We start from the raw sequence: 19,837 nt of genomic DNA on the forward strand, positions 1-19,837 counted from the left end.
TTAACTACACTTCCTCACTGCAGGAGTCCACCTCCCACCCCTCTTGTTTGGTCAAACCTGTCTGACCAGTCTGGGTAGTATTTTACACTGTTTGGTGGGAGAAAGAACCGTCATGCTGCTATTCAAAACAATGTCACCAGCATGCGTTATCATTCCATCATTCCATTGCATATTTGAATATCTGATTTGCAATACCGGTAACAATACACTACAGTCCTGATACTTCCTGACAATGACAACATTTGAGAAATTACAGAAAAGCCACATAATTAGGATAAGAGTTCCCAGTTTTATAATATACAGCGGAGAAAATAAGTATTGAACACGTCAACATTTTTTTCAGTAAGTTTACTTCCAGAGAGGCTATTCGCATAACATTTTCTACAGACATTAGTATTAACTTAGGTAATCCAGACATATTAAAAATTGATGATATTGACGAGCTATTAAAAGGTTTTTCGTTACCAAGTTGTCACACAAGAAACATGTCATGATGGGTAAAAGCAAAGAGCTCTTCCAAGACTTTTGCAACATTATTGTTGCAAAACATATCAATGGAACTGGTTACAGATGCATTTCAAAACTTCACAATCATCCAGTAAGCAGTACTGGAGCCATTATCTGCAAGTGAAAGGAACATCACTGCATCATCAATCGGCCATGCACAGGATCTCCTCACAAGATTTCTGACCAGGAAGTCAGAAGGATAGTCAGAAGTGTAGCCTAAGAGCCAAGGACCACTCCAGAAAGACTTGGAGGCAGCAGGTTCAATTGTTACAGAGAAAATCATAGGTAATGCACTCCACCGCCATGGCCTCTATGCATGCTCACCCCACATGACTCTATTACTGAAGAAAAACATGTCGAAGCTCATTGAGTGTTTGCTACACAACATTTGGACAAGCCTATGAAATACTAAGAGAATGTATTCTGGTCAGGTGAAAGCAAAATTTAACTCTTTGGATGTCATACTACACACCATATTTGGAGGAGAAATGGCACTGTGCATCACCCTAAAAATACCATACCAACAGTGAAGTTTGGAGGTGGAGGCATCACGGTGTGGGGCTGTTTTTCATCTTATGGTACTGGCAGACTTCATACAGTTGAAGAAATGATGAATGGAGCCATTTTTTCTGGGAGAATCTTGCCATCCACCAGAACAATGAGGATGAGACATGGCTAGACCTTCCAGCAAGACAATGATCCAAAGCATTCAGCAAAGGAAACTCTCAATTGGTTTCAGAGAAAGGAAATTCAGGCCCTGACTTAAATCCAATTGAACAGTTTTGGAAGTTACCTAGATCAGGATTTACAAGAGGGACCCCTGGAATCTTCAATATTAAAAGACTATCTGTTTAAAAGAATGGGCCAAAATCACACTTGAATACTGCAACTGATTAGCTTCGTCATAGAGGAAATGCCTTGAAGCTCTCATTATAAATAAAGGGTTTTCTACAAAGTATTACAAATAAATTTCAGTAGGCGTGTTCAATACTTTTTTCCTGTGGCATTCCACTTTTTTACTCATAACTCTACTTATGAACATTAATGTTTGGATTTTTTATATGTGTGGATTACCTAAGTTAATACTAATTTCATTTTATTAACCTAAGTTAATAAAAATTTAATGCAAATAGCCTCACTGGAAGTATACTTACTGAAAAAAATGTTGACATGTTCAATATTTATTTTCCCCGCTGTATCTTCTTCACCTTGTCTTTCTCATGAGATTCTCAGTACACTGAGTGAGTATGACTCGATAAGCAACAATGCAGGCTTATTTGATGTAGGACAGGGAAGAGTAGAGGTTAATAAAGAATATCACACATAACTGGATACACCAGGGATAGTAGGGGTTGATATGGAAAATTACAGAGAACTGGAAAAACCAGAGAGGTTTATCGTACTGAAGCCCAGACATACCAGGAAAAAAGAGTTTTGTTCCTCTTTCATGATCACTATAAGATGGTTTCTGTTGTACATGTATAATATAATATTAAAATATATTCAAATTACAAGAACTTGCAGTTTGCTTTATTGTCTGAATTTATTTTGAGACACTGAGGCTCAGACTGGGCTATTTGCCACGTAAAGTATGCATTTACGTGGACCACTGGTTTGCACAAAAGGTCTGTCAATTATTTTTGTCATGTATAGACAAAACACACAAATACGATAGAGAAATGGAATGTCAGGACACAATTATCCTCCATTTCATTTAGTCATTACTATGTGAAATATAAGACAACTAATGACTTCCCACAACAACTTATACCATGTGTCTACATAGTAGTCTTAGATAACGTATCAAACATTTGCTTTAATTGTTCAAAAGAAATCTGCACTGGAAAAAAAATAATTTAAATGAGGACGATTGTTTTCTATGTGTGTTATAAGGTAATGTACACACTTTTTGTCAACTACAACAGGCATTTATAAAAAAAATCAATAAAATTAAGCAATATAGGGCAGCTGTCACAGGAGGCCTGGCCATATTTCACCTCTGTTGAATACATAGTGTCAGAGGGCAATAAAAAGGCTTAACTTCTTGTAAAGGATTTAGGAATCCTGTTTGACTGGTACCTTCAATACATGACAAAAATACAGACTTAGAATGCAGTCTTAGACAAGGGTGATATTGTGCTTCTGCACACTGCCCAGGTCCGGTTCAAGCCTACTACATTTGGGTGGGCTGGTTGAAATTTTGGGTGGGCAACATAGCAAAGCGGTCAAATTGGATCAAAATGTAATTATCTTTAATATTTAATTATCCGATCAGAACACATGGAACCGGTTATGTGGTTGTTGCCATGCAACATTGCTCAATCTGGGCACTCTCTACTTTGTACCGCTCAACAAGTTCAGTTGTGACTTTGAGTGCTTCTCTGATACAGAATTTAGGCTAAGAGATGTTACAGGCAGGTCAGCATAGTTGATCTGTTGACTGTTTGCAGGTAATAGCATGTCTCGTAGGCAGAGAAAAGCAGTCCACTTAATCAACAGTCAGTGTACTGATGAAGGAATAGATTAATTAAATAGACAGACATGGAAGGTTTGCAAAGTGATATCATGCTCCCTTTAAAGAATATTTTTAGTACTTACAAAACAAAAAATACAGTATTTTATTTTGATACATGTGTGGCCAATGTATTTTGTAGTCAATTTGATTTAAAATTAGGGTATTTGATATTTAATGTTGATGTATTTTTGCCCATCCCTGCCAACAGCTAGAGCAGCCAGGCAGCTACAGTGCCGCACTCTGGGGACATCTTTAAAATCATGCCTCCCAGAGTGTAACACTGAAGCTGCCTGGCTACTCTAGCTGTTGGCTGCAGCAACTCGAGCTAGGTAGCACCGTTTTCGGGGGGTTGTCTCGTACCGACAGTACTCAGTGACTTCGAGAGACAGAGATCTACTGTATCTAAAATGGCCAGTTTTCCTTTAAGGCATCGGGGGTACACACATACATAGGCCTACTGCACAGCTATGTACCAGCTAGCTACCATTACACTCAACACTAACTCATCTACATCCAAGCTGGGTTTGAGGCTGCACACTGCACAGATGCACAACTGGAAAAAAAAAAAAACGTAGTCTAACTTTGTTTGGGTGGGCAAAACACAATGCTTGGGTGGGCTTAGCCACACTGGACATGATTTACCACTGGTTGTTACATTTTACTACTGGGGATGGTTACAAAACTCATTGTTGTGTCCATTACCAAAATGTGGAATGGCCTTCAGTCAAGTGGCAGAAGAGAGACATTGCCTCCTCTTTGTTTACGAAGCAAACTTAACTTTTAAATGCCAAATCATACAGTAGTAAGAGATGGTCACAGGAGTTTAAGACGTTTCTCAGACCAATACTGAGCATTGTAAATCGATATTTAGGTAGAATTTAAGTGGATGTTCAAATGGAATACAACTCAGAAGTCTGAGACCTAATCAGTGCATGTATCAATTTACCAATGTAAGGGTTTTTTATTTATTTTTTTATTTTCAGATAGGTTTTGTTACTTATTTGTTCTCTACCTGTATAATTTTTGTTTCAAACAATCTTTCCTTTATCCATCTCCTATTGACTGTACGCCCATGAGGAAACTCGGGGCATGTAAGAAACAGTTAATACTCAACTCATTCAATTCCCCCTGAATGAACAGCATATCAAAGTCTGTAGTTATGTTCATCTAATCTGGACAGACAAACTACTTGGCCATAAACAAACATTTAAGCTTTAAAAAGGCCATTGTTTTCTGCTGAATAATGGTTGTTGATGATGGGACATAACTTCAGCAGTGCTTGCAATAATGGAAACAGTGGGGTAGAAGACGTGTGTTGAAAATTAATACCTGTAGATATTTTCCAATCATCCTTTAAACCTTGCCTTTAGGGGCTTGGCATTTGGAATGGTTTAGACATTTGAAATGCTGCTAATCTAATTTCACAGTGGTTAATAGTCACACATTTAAATTGATATACTCATGTTATTTTATAATTGTATGCAGAATTCTGATGGCTTCATTGACTAGATAACTAGTGCTTACAGATCATATGTGTGGTAAAATGTGTAAACATATTATATGGAATCAAACAGTGTCTGACTGCATAGTCTGTCTCTATACACCATTTTTAATTTCTTTAAGGTCAAGGTTGTTCAAGACAAGGACAAACCTATTTTCAAGATTAATATTTTACAATGTTTTGACATTTCATATAAAAATACCTGAAATACAGTATAAAAACAACTAAAAGGATAGATGTGTACCACAAATAATCTACAGCTCCTATTCATCATAGTAAATAGCAAACAGCAAACTTTATTCAACATGGCTGGCCGAGGTCAAAAAACAATTCTCCAAAAAAAGAAAAAAGGCCATTAAGTGAGTATATGGAAAAACTGCTGATAGCTGCAGTCCGCACACAATAGCTCTTAAAAAATGCTTCTGAGTGATGTGTCTGTGGTGGAGCATGGGTCCACTCTGTGAGACATCCTTTTCTTCTTCTAAATTCTTGTGCCCGGTTGTTCAGCCCAGTTCCTCACGTGCCTTTCCCTGCTTCCGTGGCATCTTCTTACTGCTGCTGTCCTCCAGCTCCTTGTTCTTGTAGTAGTGAGGGGCCACCTCCAGCAGCCAGCCACTATCTATCTCAATAACCTGTGACAGGTAAGAATGCAGACATACAGTTTAGTAGAGAGATTTGAATGCTGTTGCATCCAGTTAATAATCACAATAGTGCTACATGCTATTGTTTAAGTGTGTATGGGAATAGTAACTGTAGAACCACCCTACTTAACAATTAGAGGTGCAACAATCATCTCCCAAACCTGATATTGGCTTTTTTTTAATGAATAGGTTTGTTAAACAAGTAAGCGCTCTAAGTGAGCTAAAAGCTCAAGCTGAGCACTAGGGTTACACAACGTGCATACTGCACAGCTAAGCATCAGCTGGCTACACTAGTTGGTTAAAATAGTTAATGCTGACAGCCACAGTCAACTCAGTTTTCAAGTCAAGGTGATGAGGAAACTGATTTGGCATTAGATCAAGAGGGATCCTTTCCATGTTGTCAGACACATCTGATAACATTCTGAGTCTTGCAAAAGCAGTTTCTGACCTGTCTGATTACATTGTAGTCTGTACTGCCATTTTGTGGTTGCATTTGAAAGGTGAAACCCACTCTGAAAATGATTACATCCAGATAAATGGACAACATTATTTGGCCAGGTGGCCAAAAGGCAAGTCACACCACAACCACATTATCAACCGCTGCATCCTTTGAACATCTGGCTTTGTCCAGTGCCACAGAGAGCCTCAAGATAGGTGTCATTTCAAGATTGTGCAATTATACTGGGTATTTGGTGTCATTACCATTTGAAATATGTGTCACCGTTTTATAGCATCTAATCAGTTTATTCATCAACTGGTTACAATTGTACTTACCTTACCTTTTGGTTTCATCTCACATGCTATGAATTTGATATCTGTAACATTTGAGCTACCGAGTAAGTAAAGCTGAAAAGATTGAAGTTTAATAAGCTACAATCAGAGAATTTTTATCTATTTCCCTTAAAAAATTACACAAACCGATTAACTCTTTCCCGACAGCCCATAGAGAAATCAGTACGTACGTACTGATGACGGAAATTAATAAAGGTATAATTTTTCTTCACTGAAACCCCGCAAAAACGTCTTTGTATGTCAATGAGTGTCTAAGCCAATCAAATAAATGGGTTTTCCTTGGATATGTGTTGAATTTTTGCTATTGGTTAGATTTTATATTTTGTGATTGGTTGTCAAGCCCCGATCGCGATATTTCAACATGGCGAGTAATGACAATCGACCGAGGTTCAGTGGTAGTAATGACATATCGTTAATCTGTAATCTGTTAATCTGTACATATGCCCATGTTGTCTAGTGATATGAAACTGTGTGGTGTGAGAGGGTAGGGGCCAAATCTGTAGTGTAACTCTGTGTGGGAGGTATCTGAATCTGTTGGGTCATTTTCAGCAACACTGACTCTGTTGGGTCATTTTAACTGTTCATCTGTTTTAACAGTCTAAACTGTGTTAACATGATTATTACACATTGACCAAAAAAAAACATGATTACTAACCAAAATAATATGTATGAGATGAAATTGTAAGTTATTTTTTTGATACAAATGTGATATTGCAACTAATTTTGATAATAAAACTATATAATGGTTATTTAGGCTCGTCTGTATACATAATTTCAAAATTAGTTATTTAGAGTTCCTTTCACCCAATTGCTACCAAACTTGGTATTTATTTAGCCAACAGGTAAATGCAACTTTCTGCTATTTCACGTTTTTTATAACATGCTGTGTTGAAGCTGTAGAGCTTCACAAACTCAAAAAATGTGCCCGGAATATGCATATTTTATGCTAATTTTATGCTTTGAGATATGCTTAGGTCACCCACAGCAGAATGAAATATCAAAGGAGTCATTTTTGGCCTATTTTGGCCCTGTCGGAAAAGAGTTAATCGTTTATCAAAATAGTTGCCGATTAATTTAATAGTCAACAACTAATCTATTAATCATTGCAGTCCTAGTATTTTACATGAATATATACATACCGTACCAAAAAAAAAAAAAAACACAGTCACAATAAAGTGACATAGTGACATACAGAAGGAGAAATACAGTTGAACACACACCTGTCTCATGAACTCTTTTGTGGTGAAGACAAGTTCATGGTAGATAAGCCAGCGTGGCTGTTCCTCAAAAAGGGAGCTATTGGGATGGACATAGACGGTCTGCTGATGCTTAACTGTCTTGTAGCCACCCTTGCTAAGCCGTGCTGTGTGGTAGAAGTAGCCCGCTGTCACTGCCTACCACAGGGAGAGGACAAAGAGCTCAAACTTCCGCATAACAAACACTGCTGTGAACCTATATTGCATAGGAGTATATAAGTGCAGGAATGAAATGAAATACGTACCTTGCGGATTGGCACATTGTCTCCCTGGGAGCTGCACACCTCCACTTCTATTCTATCCATCAGACCTTCCAGCTGTTCACGCACGTCCCTTGCATGCTTCATGGAGCGGAACTGGATAAAGTTCTCATAACACCACTGTGTGGAATAACCACTCTCCACCCACTGCAGGGGAACACAGACAATTATGTTTGTGGATTATTACGATTATGGTACAAAGCAACTTTTTGAGGCCTGTTTTCAAACTGTTCTCTTTGGGCACAGTTTTCAAACTTCAATGTAGTCTTCTTGACTTTCAGTCAAGTGCACTTTGCAACATTTTTCTATCAGTTCCTGTGTTCTGCTGACCAATAAACAAATGGACAAGGAAACACCGGCAGAAAATCTGTTACAGATCTGAAGACATCAGCAGCACCATTAATAATAAGCATCACCATTAATAATAACACAAATTAATAATGATACCATTTGCAAGAGCCATTCTCTTGCAAAGAGACTTTGCCTAGCCTTATAATGCCTGTCCAAAAATCATACAATCTCACCTGACTGTAGACGTTGAGCAGCACCATATGGTCTCCACCAGGCACTACAAAGTTCATGCGTGCATTATCAGCATGAACTACTTTGTCTTTCGGTCGGTAGAAGATCGAGTTATTGACGGAGAGCATAGCAGCAATGCTCAGTACCTCTTCTGAACACTTGTACCTGGAGAAACATCAGACTTTATGAATCGAAAGTTACACAATAGAAACCAGCTTGATTCACAACAGCGCCAGTTGTACTCACTGTTCTGAGGCCAGGATCATTTTGCTCAGCATGGGGTCCACTGGCAACTCAGCCATCCTCCTGCCAAGCTAATAGGATACAAGGCATTAGTTCACCTCTCAATTGCAATGGATTATTATTATTATTGTTATTATCATCATCATCATCATCATCATCATCATCATCATATTACTATGATGTCAAGAGACATTTCACAAAGTACATTGTTTCATTAGGCAATTACATGGGACATCATCTTTGTCTTTTTGATTCTCTCTCTTAAAAAAAAAAGAAAAAAAAGAATCTTGCAGTGTTAATGGTACCTTGGTGAGCTCTCCAAGGTGGTTGAGGGCACCCAGAGCATAGAGCTGCTCCAAAGCTAGAACAAGTGTCTCATGAGGAGGTGGGTCCATAAAGTCAAAGTGAATGAGGTCATTAATTCCTGATGAAAAAAAGAGGACTGTTCAGATACTAGACTAGCAAAGTTATAGTAAATTACTATAACTACCGCATACAATATTGTCATTTTTTCTGCCTGAAACCTTGTTTAACACAAAATTCAAAGCTGTTGTGATGATTCTCACCCAGACTCTTCAGCAGCAACACCACGTTGCCCAGATTGGTCCTCTGAATCTCTGGTACTGTTGTTTCCTCCATCTCATGCTTGAAAGCCCAAGCAGTGTAGAGACGGAAGCACTTCCCAGCAGCTACTCTGCCTGCTCTTCCAGCCCGCTGATTGGCTGACGCCTACAGTGGCAGATCACAACTGACAATTAAATCAGGATATTTAACTGTGCGCGCACGCACACAAACACGCACACACACATTACTGGAAACTAGGGGAAATCTGATTCCATGTTTCATTAATTTTATGTTATCTTTAAGATTTGCCTCCTGCAATATTTTACACAATTTGATGTCATTGTTAAGCTTTAAGTCTTTTAGTTGGTGTACTTCTCTGAAATGAAGTGAAATAAAAGGCTCAGCTTACCCGTGAACATGGTGTGACGATGAGGGACTCCATGCCCGTGCGAGCATTATAGCTTTTCTGCTTACAAAAGCCTGGGTCAATGACATAGATGATGCCATCAATAGTGAGGGAGGTCTCTGCAATGTTGGTGGCTACCACAACCTACAAGATAACACAATCACAGACATATTAGTTTAGTTTAGTTTATTAGTTTAGTTGACAGGGACCATGCACAGAACTAGTTCTATACCAGAGTTAGCTAGTTAGCTAATTTGCACCTGTGGTCCCTGGGCAGGAGTTAAAAAGACAATAAAATATATACATAACATTACAGACAGTCTCCGTATCAGTATAGTATATTAACAGTGCTTTGCAAAAGTACTCAACCAAAAACCAATATTGAGTATTGGTAGGGAATCTATTCATGTAACAACAATTACTAGTGTGGAGTGGTTTCACTTTGTACAGTATACATGTGCTGTACTTGTAGTGAAGTGAGCTCTTTGTGCTTATTTCACATTATTTCAAAGTGCTGGTGTCCCATGGTGCACACCAATGTGCCACAAGAAGTAAACAACTTGCAACACCTTACCTTGCGAGCACCAGGTGGAGTTGGGTTGAAGATCTTGGCCTGCATGTCTGAGGGCAGGTTGGCATAGATGGGCAGGACAATGAGCTCAGATATCTTGGACCCCAGTCGCCGACAACGATCCTGTAGAAGCTCACAGCATGCCTCAATCTCCTCCTGAATACACACAACACAATCAAGGGTTCATTTTCGAAACCGTTGGACCAGCCTTTAACCAATAGGCATGGATCACTATCCCTCCTTCGCCGAAAAGGGGCAAACTGATAATATTAGTCTTTTTTCAAACACTGTTAGCAGTAAGGCAATATACTGTTTATTACACATTCTTGCATAAACCTTACAATAGTTGTTTCAAAATAAATGTTGGCCAACCAATGCCTGTTATTGTCTTCCATTCACGTCGTAAGTCTTGCTTTTTGACCAAGTGTTCACATAAGTTTGCTTACAGAACTGGCTGCATTGCAAACTAAATCTTTTTCTATGTTCTACACAGGCACTGCATATTACGCCGCTAGAGGGTAGACCAAATGCTCATAAATCAACATTAAATTAAACATAATATAATACCAATAAATGACCAGTCATATTCATAAATGTAAAACTAATGAAAAAAGACAAACTTTCAGTGAGATGAAACCCTCTCACCTGCCCTGTGAGAAACACCAGTACATCTCCATGGGGCTGTGTGACATGGATCTGCAGCACGGACACAACACATGCCTCCAGATAGTCAGCTTCTGGAGCCTGATTGCAGAAGAGAGAGAAGAGGCCAAGAGTGTCTTAAGCACTGTTTTACCTTATTTCTGTATTGTCTTACCTCAACAATAGGCTACAGCTCCTTGAAAAGAATCAAATACAGTACACATAAGTCTATAAAAATGTACTTTTATGTTGTATTTGGCTGCAGTGTATTTTTCCCCCATTTCAATATATGATACAAACCTCAGTTAAGATCATCGTATTCACACATATTTGTTTGCCTAATTGACAACCATGACTGTAATTGATAATGTAAAATTAATGAGCACCTTGAGCAAATGATAAAAATTCTTTCAGAATGCTTTCGGTTTTTGAACTGCATTGAATTGCATTGAATCGTACTGAATCGTTTTTTCATGAACATGTATCTTGTCTTGTATCGAATCGTGCTCATGTATCTAGATGCGAATCGGATCGTCTTTTACATGAGAGATTCACACCCCTATTTGCTAGGTCAGATAAACAAACCTGCATTAACATGGCCCCAGCTGTGGCGCAACTGGCTGGGGCACCTGCACCGTACGCCGGCGAACCGGGTTCGATTCCCCCCCCATGGTCCTTTCCAGATCCCACCCCTGCTCTCTCTCCCATTCGCTTCCTGTCATTCTCCACTGTCCTCTCATTAAAGGCATAAAAAGCCCCAAAAAAGATACTTTAAAAAAAAATAAAAAAATAACATGCATGACAAACATATAGTCAACAAGTATGGGTACAAGGGAAGTTATAACCATCAGATAAAATCTGCAAACGGGGGAAACGTTTACTACTTGGGTGCAATAGACAGCTTGCATGCTACTTATTTATAAGAATTCCCATGATAATGCCAGGTAGCCTTGTTTGCTAAAACCTATTTTATACAGTCTATGGCTAAATCGCTAAGTGTACAAACGAACAAAACAGCCTTACAGAGCATCCAGCTCAATTACAGTATGATCATATACACTACCGCAACACACCATCCACACTGGTCCGGCTTCCGCGCAAAATGAGTTCGGGGTCTCCAATGTGTCGGATACAAACCAATCCGAGCTAGTGTGGACATGTTCTAGGTCACCCATCCCCAAGTCGATTCCTTGATGCCAACAAAGACAGGTTCATATTTGTATTGATTCTTTCCCACCCCTTGCTGTTAGACTTCTTTTTGCCCTGTTTGAAGCAAAATTACCAACTTAATAACTAGTGATGTCACATCTATGTGAAAAAAAACCCCCCAGCAATATTACCTTTGTGTAGAAAATGTCTACAGGGAAACGACGTCCAGGTATCCTGAAGACAGGAGCATCATCGAAGAAGCAAGAGAAACGTTCTGTATCCAGTGTAGCACTGGCCACTAGCACCTTCAGGTCAGCACGGAAACGAGAAATGTCTTTTATCAGGCCAAAAAGGATGTCTGTGTGGAGGGTGCGCTCATGGGCTTCATCAATTATGACCACACTAGAGAGAAAAAGAAAGGTACAAGTGGAAAATGATTGAAATGAAAGACAAATCCTCTGTGCTGTACATCCAAGCTTCTCTGAAAAGGAGAGAGATATGGCAGTGGTGGTGTATTGGTTAAGGAGCTGGCCTAGCATGCAGTAGCCTGAAAAAGCTGTGGGTTCAATTCCTGGCTTCCACCGTTGCACCCTTGAGCAAGGCACTTCAAGTTGCTCCGAGGTCAATGCTCCTTGTACTATAATTTACATTATGTAAGTTGCTTTGAATAGAAGCGTCTGCTAAATAAATTAATATTTAATTTAATGGATTAATATATATGCATGTCCACATATGTACATACCTATAGCTGGCAAGATCTGGCTCTGTGAGAAACTCTCTCAAAAGCATTCCATCAGTCATGTACTTTAGTACTGTCCGTTCTGATGTGCAGTCCTCAAATCGAATACTGTAGCCCACCTACAAAATGAAAACGTTATTTCTGTATTTTTTGTGACCTCCCCAGAAATGTAGTAATTTACTAAAACCTGAAAATTGTGGAACAAAAATCACCTCGTTTCCAAGCTTTACTCCAACTTCTTGTGCCACTCGAGCTGCCACAGACATTGCTGCTACTCGACGAGGCTGAGTGCAACCAATCTTCAAACCTCCAGCATTATATCCCTGTAAACAAAATACTTCATGAGTTAGCACAACCAGTCAAGTTTTGTGGTATAGTTACCTGGGTATGTGGAGCCTCACCTCTTCCATGAGATACTGTGGGATCTGTGTAGTTTTGCCAGACCCAGTCTCCCCCTCAATAATGAGCACCTGGTGCTGCTCAATAGCTGATAGTAGGTCTTGTCGATAGGGAAAGACAGGCAGACTCCGCCTAACCTCCTGAATCGACTGCATCTGTTTATCTGCCTGAGAGAGCTGTGGCTCAGCCTCCTCCTTTGGAGACAAAGACAAGGACACACAGCAAGTACATACAATATTAGAAATTACAATGTTTTGCATATTACAATTAAAGATTAAATATGCCAATACATTCTCCTTTTACACAAGTTAAGCAACATTATTGCAACATTGGGGGCAGCCGTGGCCTACTGATTAGCACTTCGGACCTGTAACCGGAGGGTTGCCGGTTCGAACCCCGACCAGTAGGCACGGCTGAAGTGCCCTTGAGCAAGGCACCTAACCCCTCACTGCTCCCCGAGCACCGCTGTTGATGCAGGCAGATCACTGCGCCGGGATTAGTGTGGGCATCACCTCACTGTGTGTACACTGTGTGCTGTGTGTGTTTCACTAATTCACGGATTGGGATAAATGCAGAGACCAAATTTCCCTCACGGGATCAAAAGAGTATATATACTTATACTTATGCAATAGTCAGCTAAGCTTAGCATGATTCCTTGTAATGATTGGAACCCACTAGCCTACAGTTCCCAAAAGGATTGCAGGCTATGGGGAGAATACTGTATGACCCAAATGCGTTTACAGAGAGAGAGTTGTTTAGATAAACAGATAGACAAAGAGGGAGATAGACAGTTTATTCATCCATTGGGAAATACTTTATATTCTCTCTTTATATAAGCTTGATTTCTGCAGTTTTGCCATCTTTGGTCTTAAAGGATTTTTACACTGACCTTTTCTGACCGTGTTCCTTTCATGGTGATGGCACTGCTGACAAAGTTGATCATCTCCTCCTCCTCCAGTACTAACTGGTACTTGTCTTGCTCCTCCTTCAGTCGACGCTCCCTCTCCTCCTTGGCGCCAAAGTGCAGAGTTGCTGTAGCGACCCGTGCCTCTTCCCAGCGGCTCTGCTCCCCCCCGCCCTCATGCCCCCCTTCTTCAACATCCAGCTGGAGATCCCGTTCAGGAGGGTTCTAATTATGGACAGATGAAAGATAAAGATGCATGAAGAAAGCAAACATTTAAAAAATGAATCTGTTATAATAAAGCATACATGGATATAGTGTGTTCCTCCTGTTTGCTCTTCCTAGGCCTACTGTACCTTTCTCCTATTCTCCTCTGGCATGTAGTAGCGATTCTTCCTTTCATCCTTTTCCTTGGCTCCTGCTTTCTTGTAGTCCCTGGCCAAATCTCTGACTGTACGCTTGTAATCCAGTTCTTTTCTCTCTCGCTCAGAGAGGTTGTCAGAGGAAAACAGGTACTCTTCATCGGCTATCTCAGCCTCCAGGTCTTCTAATTTCTCAGCTTCACGTTTCTTCAGGTACTCAAAGCGTGACTGCTTTCTCAACTCAGGAAGCTTTGGAACAAAGAGAGCAAGAGAAAGGCATCATGATATTGCAATGGGATGGCACATACACTGTTAATGACTACATTTGTATTTGCTAGGATTCATTATCTTACCATTTTCCTTTGGTCTTCCTCTGCCATCTTAAGTCTTTTTTGAGCTTCCTCGTAAGCCTAGGTTGAAAGAAAGTCTAAATGATGGGCCATTCACTTGAAAATGTATAGTTTTCTTTCACATTTAATTATTTGTCAGACAATGATATGACATGGGTATCATTTAAAATATGACTATAATTGTGAGTTAATACAACAGACTATTACAATTGAGGAAACATATCCAATAATGACTACTATAAATACTATAATATGTTCAAGTCTATTTTAATTTATGCGCATAGGTTTGCCCAATTGTGAACCATACTTATAAAACTACAGAATAACCACCGGTGAACCTCCATATAATGGTACCTTTTTATCAGTCCTCTCCATGATACTTCGGGTCTTCTGCTTGTCCTTCAACTTCATGCGCTCTGCAAAAGCATCTCTTTCCTCCAGGTCCTGCTGTCGCTCGCGCTCTTCTTTTTCCCAGTCCTCCTCTTGGTCCTCCTCATCCTCTTTCTTCTGTGCTTTGGTAGTCATCTGGCCACTGAGGAGCAGTACCCAGATGATTAGGATTTAAGCCGTACAAGTTGTTATACCAATCATTTTCATCCCCCCGGGATGTTGGGTGAGACATGATAGACCTTTTTTTGTAACATTGGGAGAAATGACATTAAATGGCCGGGATGATCCCCCTATGGCCTGTTGTTTCTGTATAGCAACTGCCCACCCAGCCTGACACAAGTACACATCACTGCATAATTCTGCTTCTTTACGATAAGAGAAATTGTTAAGGAATAATTGATTTAAGCACACTAACCTTTCCTTTTCCTCTTCACTGGATGAGGCACTCTCTTCCTGTTTCTGTCTCAAGTGCTTTCTCTTCTTTCCCTTTACTTTCTCCCTCCCTTTCTTCTCCTTTCCTCTCTCCTGTGTTACTTCTCCATCGCTGTCGCTCTCCTCTAGCAGAGTGTAGGTACGATTTTTCTGCTCCATGGCTTGCACTTGCCGCTCCAGAGCTCGAGATGGTTTCTCCACTATCTGTTTTCGTGGCACCTAAAAATACAATACAGATGATCTCAGAAACAAATGTGTGGGACTACTTTTGTCTTAAAAGGTCATACTGGACATAACTTGGGGCATGTTTTCTTAACTTAGTGACTAAGGGGTTGCAAGTCATTTTATTAGTGATTTTAAAATGTTTCATTTCTATCTGGGAGACACAGCATGTCACTTATTCTTTTACACATCATTATAATATAGAACCATTCACATTCCATTATACAATGTTAAAATAACCATGGACCATTCCATGTCAAATTAGACAAGGTTGTTGCTGCACTGTCAAATGAGATAAGGTTGCTGCAGCAGCAGATTCTGTTCAAACCTAGTCTATATCATGAAAGGGTCCCAAAACCAAAACCTGTAAAACATTTGTGTTCAAATCATATGCCTTCATATTTTTTCAGCCCTTGTTACTATTTATGTTTTACAGCCTTGTTTGGGCATTTATATCTGAATGAAACATGGTAAACAGAAATATCTTATCTTACCTTCTCGAATAATTCCTGTGCAAACCTCTCAACTTTCTGGTCGACAGCAATGGTGCCGGTCTGCTTGAGGCGAACAATGAAGTCTGGCAAATTAGCAGACTTTCGCACCAGACCTACCATGAACTGAGCCACATATCGGTCACTCAGCCCCAGGATGTCATGAAGGCGGTCGCTCACCCACTGCTCCAGGTTGGCCATTGCCACTGTGTGGAGTGGTATACACATAACATTGTCACCTTCCATGTGAAAGAATAAGGCATATCCAGGTTGTATTGATTTAAAACAAGGTCTAATGATTTGCCTCTTCATCAGTACATAACATGGGCTATACAAAAACCACATAATATACATCTGGGCAATTTCAGTCTGTGATGGCTCTCATGCTGAGTATTAGGATAAAGAACAGCAGCCAAAACATTTAACAAACCTTAACGTAAACTCTATTGTTTACCTATTAGACCCTAAGTTGTTCTTAGACTGAAGTTGTCCTTGCATTAAATGTTAAATGAGTACTCCGGCAGATTTCAATATAGGGTGTTCGAGTTCATAATCTTGGTAGCCTACTGATAACAGTATAACAACAACTAAATTATAGAGTTGCGGCGTTAGATGTGAAAATTAATTACTGTTGAGTACAAGCAACCAGTCCCTGATACAAGTGTCAGCGCATCCTCAGCTGATAACACAGAAGTTGAGTTTTCAATTAACGGTAATTCCCCTTGATCAATATGGATCCATAAACCATGTCTTGTCTTTTAAATATGGCCAGATTCTATTATTATTCTTTTTCATTTTAGGTCAACCCTTCCCAGCAGGTGAAGGTACAGCATCTGCATCAACTGGTCTCTTTCTCTTCAGTTCCGTTATCTGTTTCAATCTGATTGATTGTTGTTCTGCGCTTTTGCACATTGCAAATATTTTCAACCAGGTGATTAAAGTGTAAATAAATGCATGGTCTGCTGGTTTACTTTGTCATGTTCAGTGCACAATGTCACATGGTCTGCTAGTTTTTGTCACATTCAGTATGTCACCAGAGCACTTTTTGTGAGCACTAAGTACTTTTAATCTAAGATGAGCAAAAACATGTAGGCTGAAATTGGTATGATGTATGTCACATAACGTTAGCTACAAACAACTGATAAAGGCTGCATTACACGTAAAGAACAGTTAAAAAGCTTTCTGTGTCTGAAGCATTCCCATGCTAACGTGAACTGTTGACAACCGACAACCAGCTATTCAAAATCACGCGTGTCTAACTTAAACTTAAACTTGGGAGCATGTTGTGAAGAGAGGGCATATGCCTACGTCAAAAACAAAACCAAGCATTTGCAAAATACTTTACAGCACATAGTTCTACAGGGAAATCTTAGCAAGCAAGTGTCGTGAACGTTACCTGTAACGTTAGGACGTTGACTGGTATTAGCTAGCCACTGGTAAGTTAACTTATAGGCTTACGTTAGTTGATCAACATTTTTAAATGTCTGGCGAAGACATAACGTTACATGATAATAGACTACTCAATCCTTATTCCTTCTCGATCTACACATAAACACAAGGAATACGGGGGGGGGTTTGCCCAAGGACCAATCCAACTGCTGCTAACTGGACTTAAAACATCGTTCTCACGTTCGATAGCCTACATAAAGTACTTCCGGTTTACGGAATGTCAAAGTAAAAGCCACATAACAATACGGAGCTCGCGAAGGGTCAGGTATTATCAGAGCCCGTCTACGGAGAGCCTTGGCACTTACTATTAAGCCTCATTGTATCGACATTGGTTGCAGTTCCATTAGAATTCCACTGGGGGTGATCGCGGGCGAGTGCAGGTTGAATGGGGGTCTATGGAGCTAGACGGCTAAATGTATCTCTTTCACCTGCTTGTCGTAGAAGAATCGTAGATTTTATTGTAGTTTATGCAGGTTCAATATAGATTTTAGATCTAAAGTTGAATGAACGAGTACTTATGTCCTTTTCATTTCTTACAGGTTGGGTCGTTGTTGCCCATATCAAGCTAGCATTGTGCTAATGAATGACGTCATTGACATATTTGAAAGGCTTTTTAGAAGACTTACGTGACTTCAAAAAATATAACAATCAACAGTGTGTATTTTCTTTGCCTCTCCTAGCGAATGCAACATTCAAATTACTACTCAAAAAATTATATCCAGAGAAAAGTGGATATTGAGGGGTAAAGCTCCATAGACCTCCATGCATTCTGCACTCGCCTGCGAGCGTCTGGTATTATTTAGACTTTAGAGAAATAGTTCAGGGTGGTCCTTATTTTGACAGAAAAAAGAACCAGATTGGTTTATGTTCTGACCCCCTGAATATCTTATATTTGTTAAAAAAAAAATATTTGCAAAGTTTTATGAGTTTTGGAGAATATTTAGAGGTAGCTCAATTGACTGAAAGTTAATTAATTTCTTCTGCTGTGTTTCTGGCCTTCTTTTTCAAAGCCGACCATTCAAAACAGTTTTTCAACCTGCTTTATTATATCTTGGTTGTGGTGCAGAGGAATTCTAGCCCTCCTTGAATTCCTCCACTTTCTCCACTGTTCTAGGAGCAGCTAATCCAATTGTCTCCTTCTGCTGCAAATGACAATAGAGGAAGTAGCTAAGACCTGCTGTTTAGTAGGCTTTTCCTGTAATATTATCCTGAGTGGTTATCAAATACAACTATTTGATGCCATCTCACAAGGATGCCAGGAATGACCACTGAACACTCGGTGAACAGTCTGAGTCAGTGTGCGATAGCCTACTGTTCAATGTGCTCAACTTCAGCAGTATGCTTCTTCTTTCTTGAGAAAGCTTAACAGTTTGGCTGTATGATATGAGACAAACAAGAAATGTTCAGTGAAAGTTTAAACATAAGTACTACCAGGCAACATTTAGAAATTACCTGGTTTTATTTTTAGTTTTTATTGATAGATTTTATCAAGAATGGGACAAAACTAGTCATTGAGACTTGATAGAAGAATCAACAGCTAGCCATAATTTAATGGTAAAAATGTGATGATTTGGCCGTTTATAACAAATTTCAACCTTTTTTTATTGGGATTTTCAGAGAATCAACATAACATAGACAACATAGTTTAGACAGCAAAAAACAAACACAACACAAGTGTGTTCCTATAGAGATGAAGTTCAGAGTTAAGCAATGAGGTGAGATAATTTACATTGCAGGTAGCTGAAATGTATCTGTAACATGACTGATAAATGGATTCCACAACTCAAAAAAACTGTTAACAGCCCCATAGTGAATGATTTATCTAAATTTTAATTGATTTGCATTAAACTTTTTTCTGGTTACTTTTCTATGAAAAATAAATAAACTTAGGGGGTCAGACGTCAGAAAGTACAACCTTTTCAAATAAGGACCACCCTAACGTACTTGTTGGTGACAAACAAGAAAAACAGAGAGCTAGCTCACTTTTCCCTCCCCCTCCCTCCCGTGCAATTGAAACTCTCCTAAATGCACATATCTCGGTGATTTGCTAGAAAACAGTTGAAAACAGTTTTTTTTTATGTTTTTATGGTCCAGGCTGGACCAAGTTGTTTTTATTGCTGTTTTTGCAGCCTGGGCTGTCCACAGAGACTGCGTTTTTTGACAGTGTTCAGGGCACAGGCAGCTAGTGGATGGTGAGGTGATGTTTGCTGTATATGTGTCAAAAAATGTTTTAGCTTTAACCATTTACCGCTTAGAGCACCTTTAAGTAGGCTAATGTCAGAGCTCGTCTACAGAGATTTCACTTCCTATTCGCCTTATTCACCCGGCGGCCAGAACGAAGCTAAAGGGTACACCTGCTATTACACCTCAGTCCAGCAGATGGGTTCACTGACCTGTTCTTCTTCTTCAGTGAGGTTTTTTTTTGGCAGTTTGCAAACGGAATGCATTACCACCACCATCTGTTGGACTGAGGTGTAATGGCAAGTGTACCTGTAGGAGCCATTCTTGGGTTTGCTTTCATGACCAAGGCATT

The 19,837-nt window shown here is 39.6% G+C and overlaps 1 protein-coding gene across 1 annotated transcript; it reads right to left on the reverse strand.

The window, feature by feature from the left end:
• Positions 1-4,789: 4,789 nt before the first annotated feature.
• dhx16 (DEAH (Asp-Glu-Ala-His) box polypeptide 16) lies at positions 4,790-17,465 on the reverse strand. Its single transcript, XM_048261216.1, has 21 exons — positions 17,252-17,465; positions 15,859-16,061; positions 15,126-15,361; positions 14,675-14,852; positions 14,324-14,380; positions 13,965-14,219; positions 13,597-13,836; positions 12,710-12,901; positions 12,521-12,631; positions 12,312-12,427; positions 11,761-11,971; positions 10,424-10,522; positions 9,782-9,934; positions 9,211-9,351; positions 8,804-8,966; positions 8,543-8,661; positions 8,241-8,308; positions 7,997-8,159; positions 7,458-7,619; positions 7,177-7,350; positions 4,790-5,155 (listed from the first exon to the last, which is right to left on the reverse strand). Exons 2-21 carry the CDS (start codon positions 16,054-16,056, stop codon positions 5,027-5,029), a joined length of 3,165 nt encoding a protein of 1,054 aa, XP_048117173.1. The 5' UTR covers positions 16,057-16,061; positions 17,252-17,465; the 3' UTR covers positions 4,790-5,026.
• Between the last annotated feature and the right edge of the window lie 2,372 nt (positions 17,466-19,837).

The sequence above is a fragment of the Alosa alosa genome, chromosome 13 (genome assembly GCF_017589495.1).
Source record: "Alosa alosa isolate M-15738 ecotype Scorff River chromosome 13, AALO_Geno_1.1, whole genome shotgun sequence".
In the NCBI taxonomy this organism is placed as follows: domain Eukaryota; kingdom Metazoa; phylum Chordata; class Actinopteri; order Clupeiformes; family Clupeidae; genus Alosa; species Alosa alosa.

Bases quoted from the DNA above. Each gene is read 5' to 3' on its own strand.
- dhx16 (XM_048261216.1), bottom strand. From the start codon at position 16,056: ATGGCCAACCTGGAGCAGTGGGTGAGCGACCGCCTTCATGACATCCTG. The intron at 14,381-14,674 runs GTACCATTATAT...CTTTCAACCTAG, and splicing joins TGGAGAGGACTGATAAAAAG to GCTTACGAGGAAGCTCAAAA. The intron at 14,220-14,323 runs GTAAGATAATGA...TTTGTTCCAAAG, and splicing joins AGGAAGACCAAAGGAAAATG to CTTCCTGAGTTGAGAAAGCA.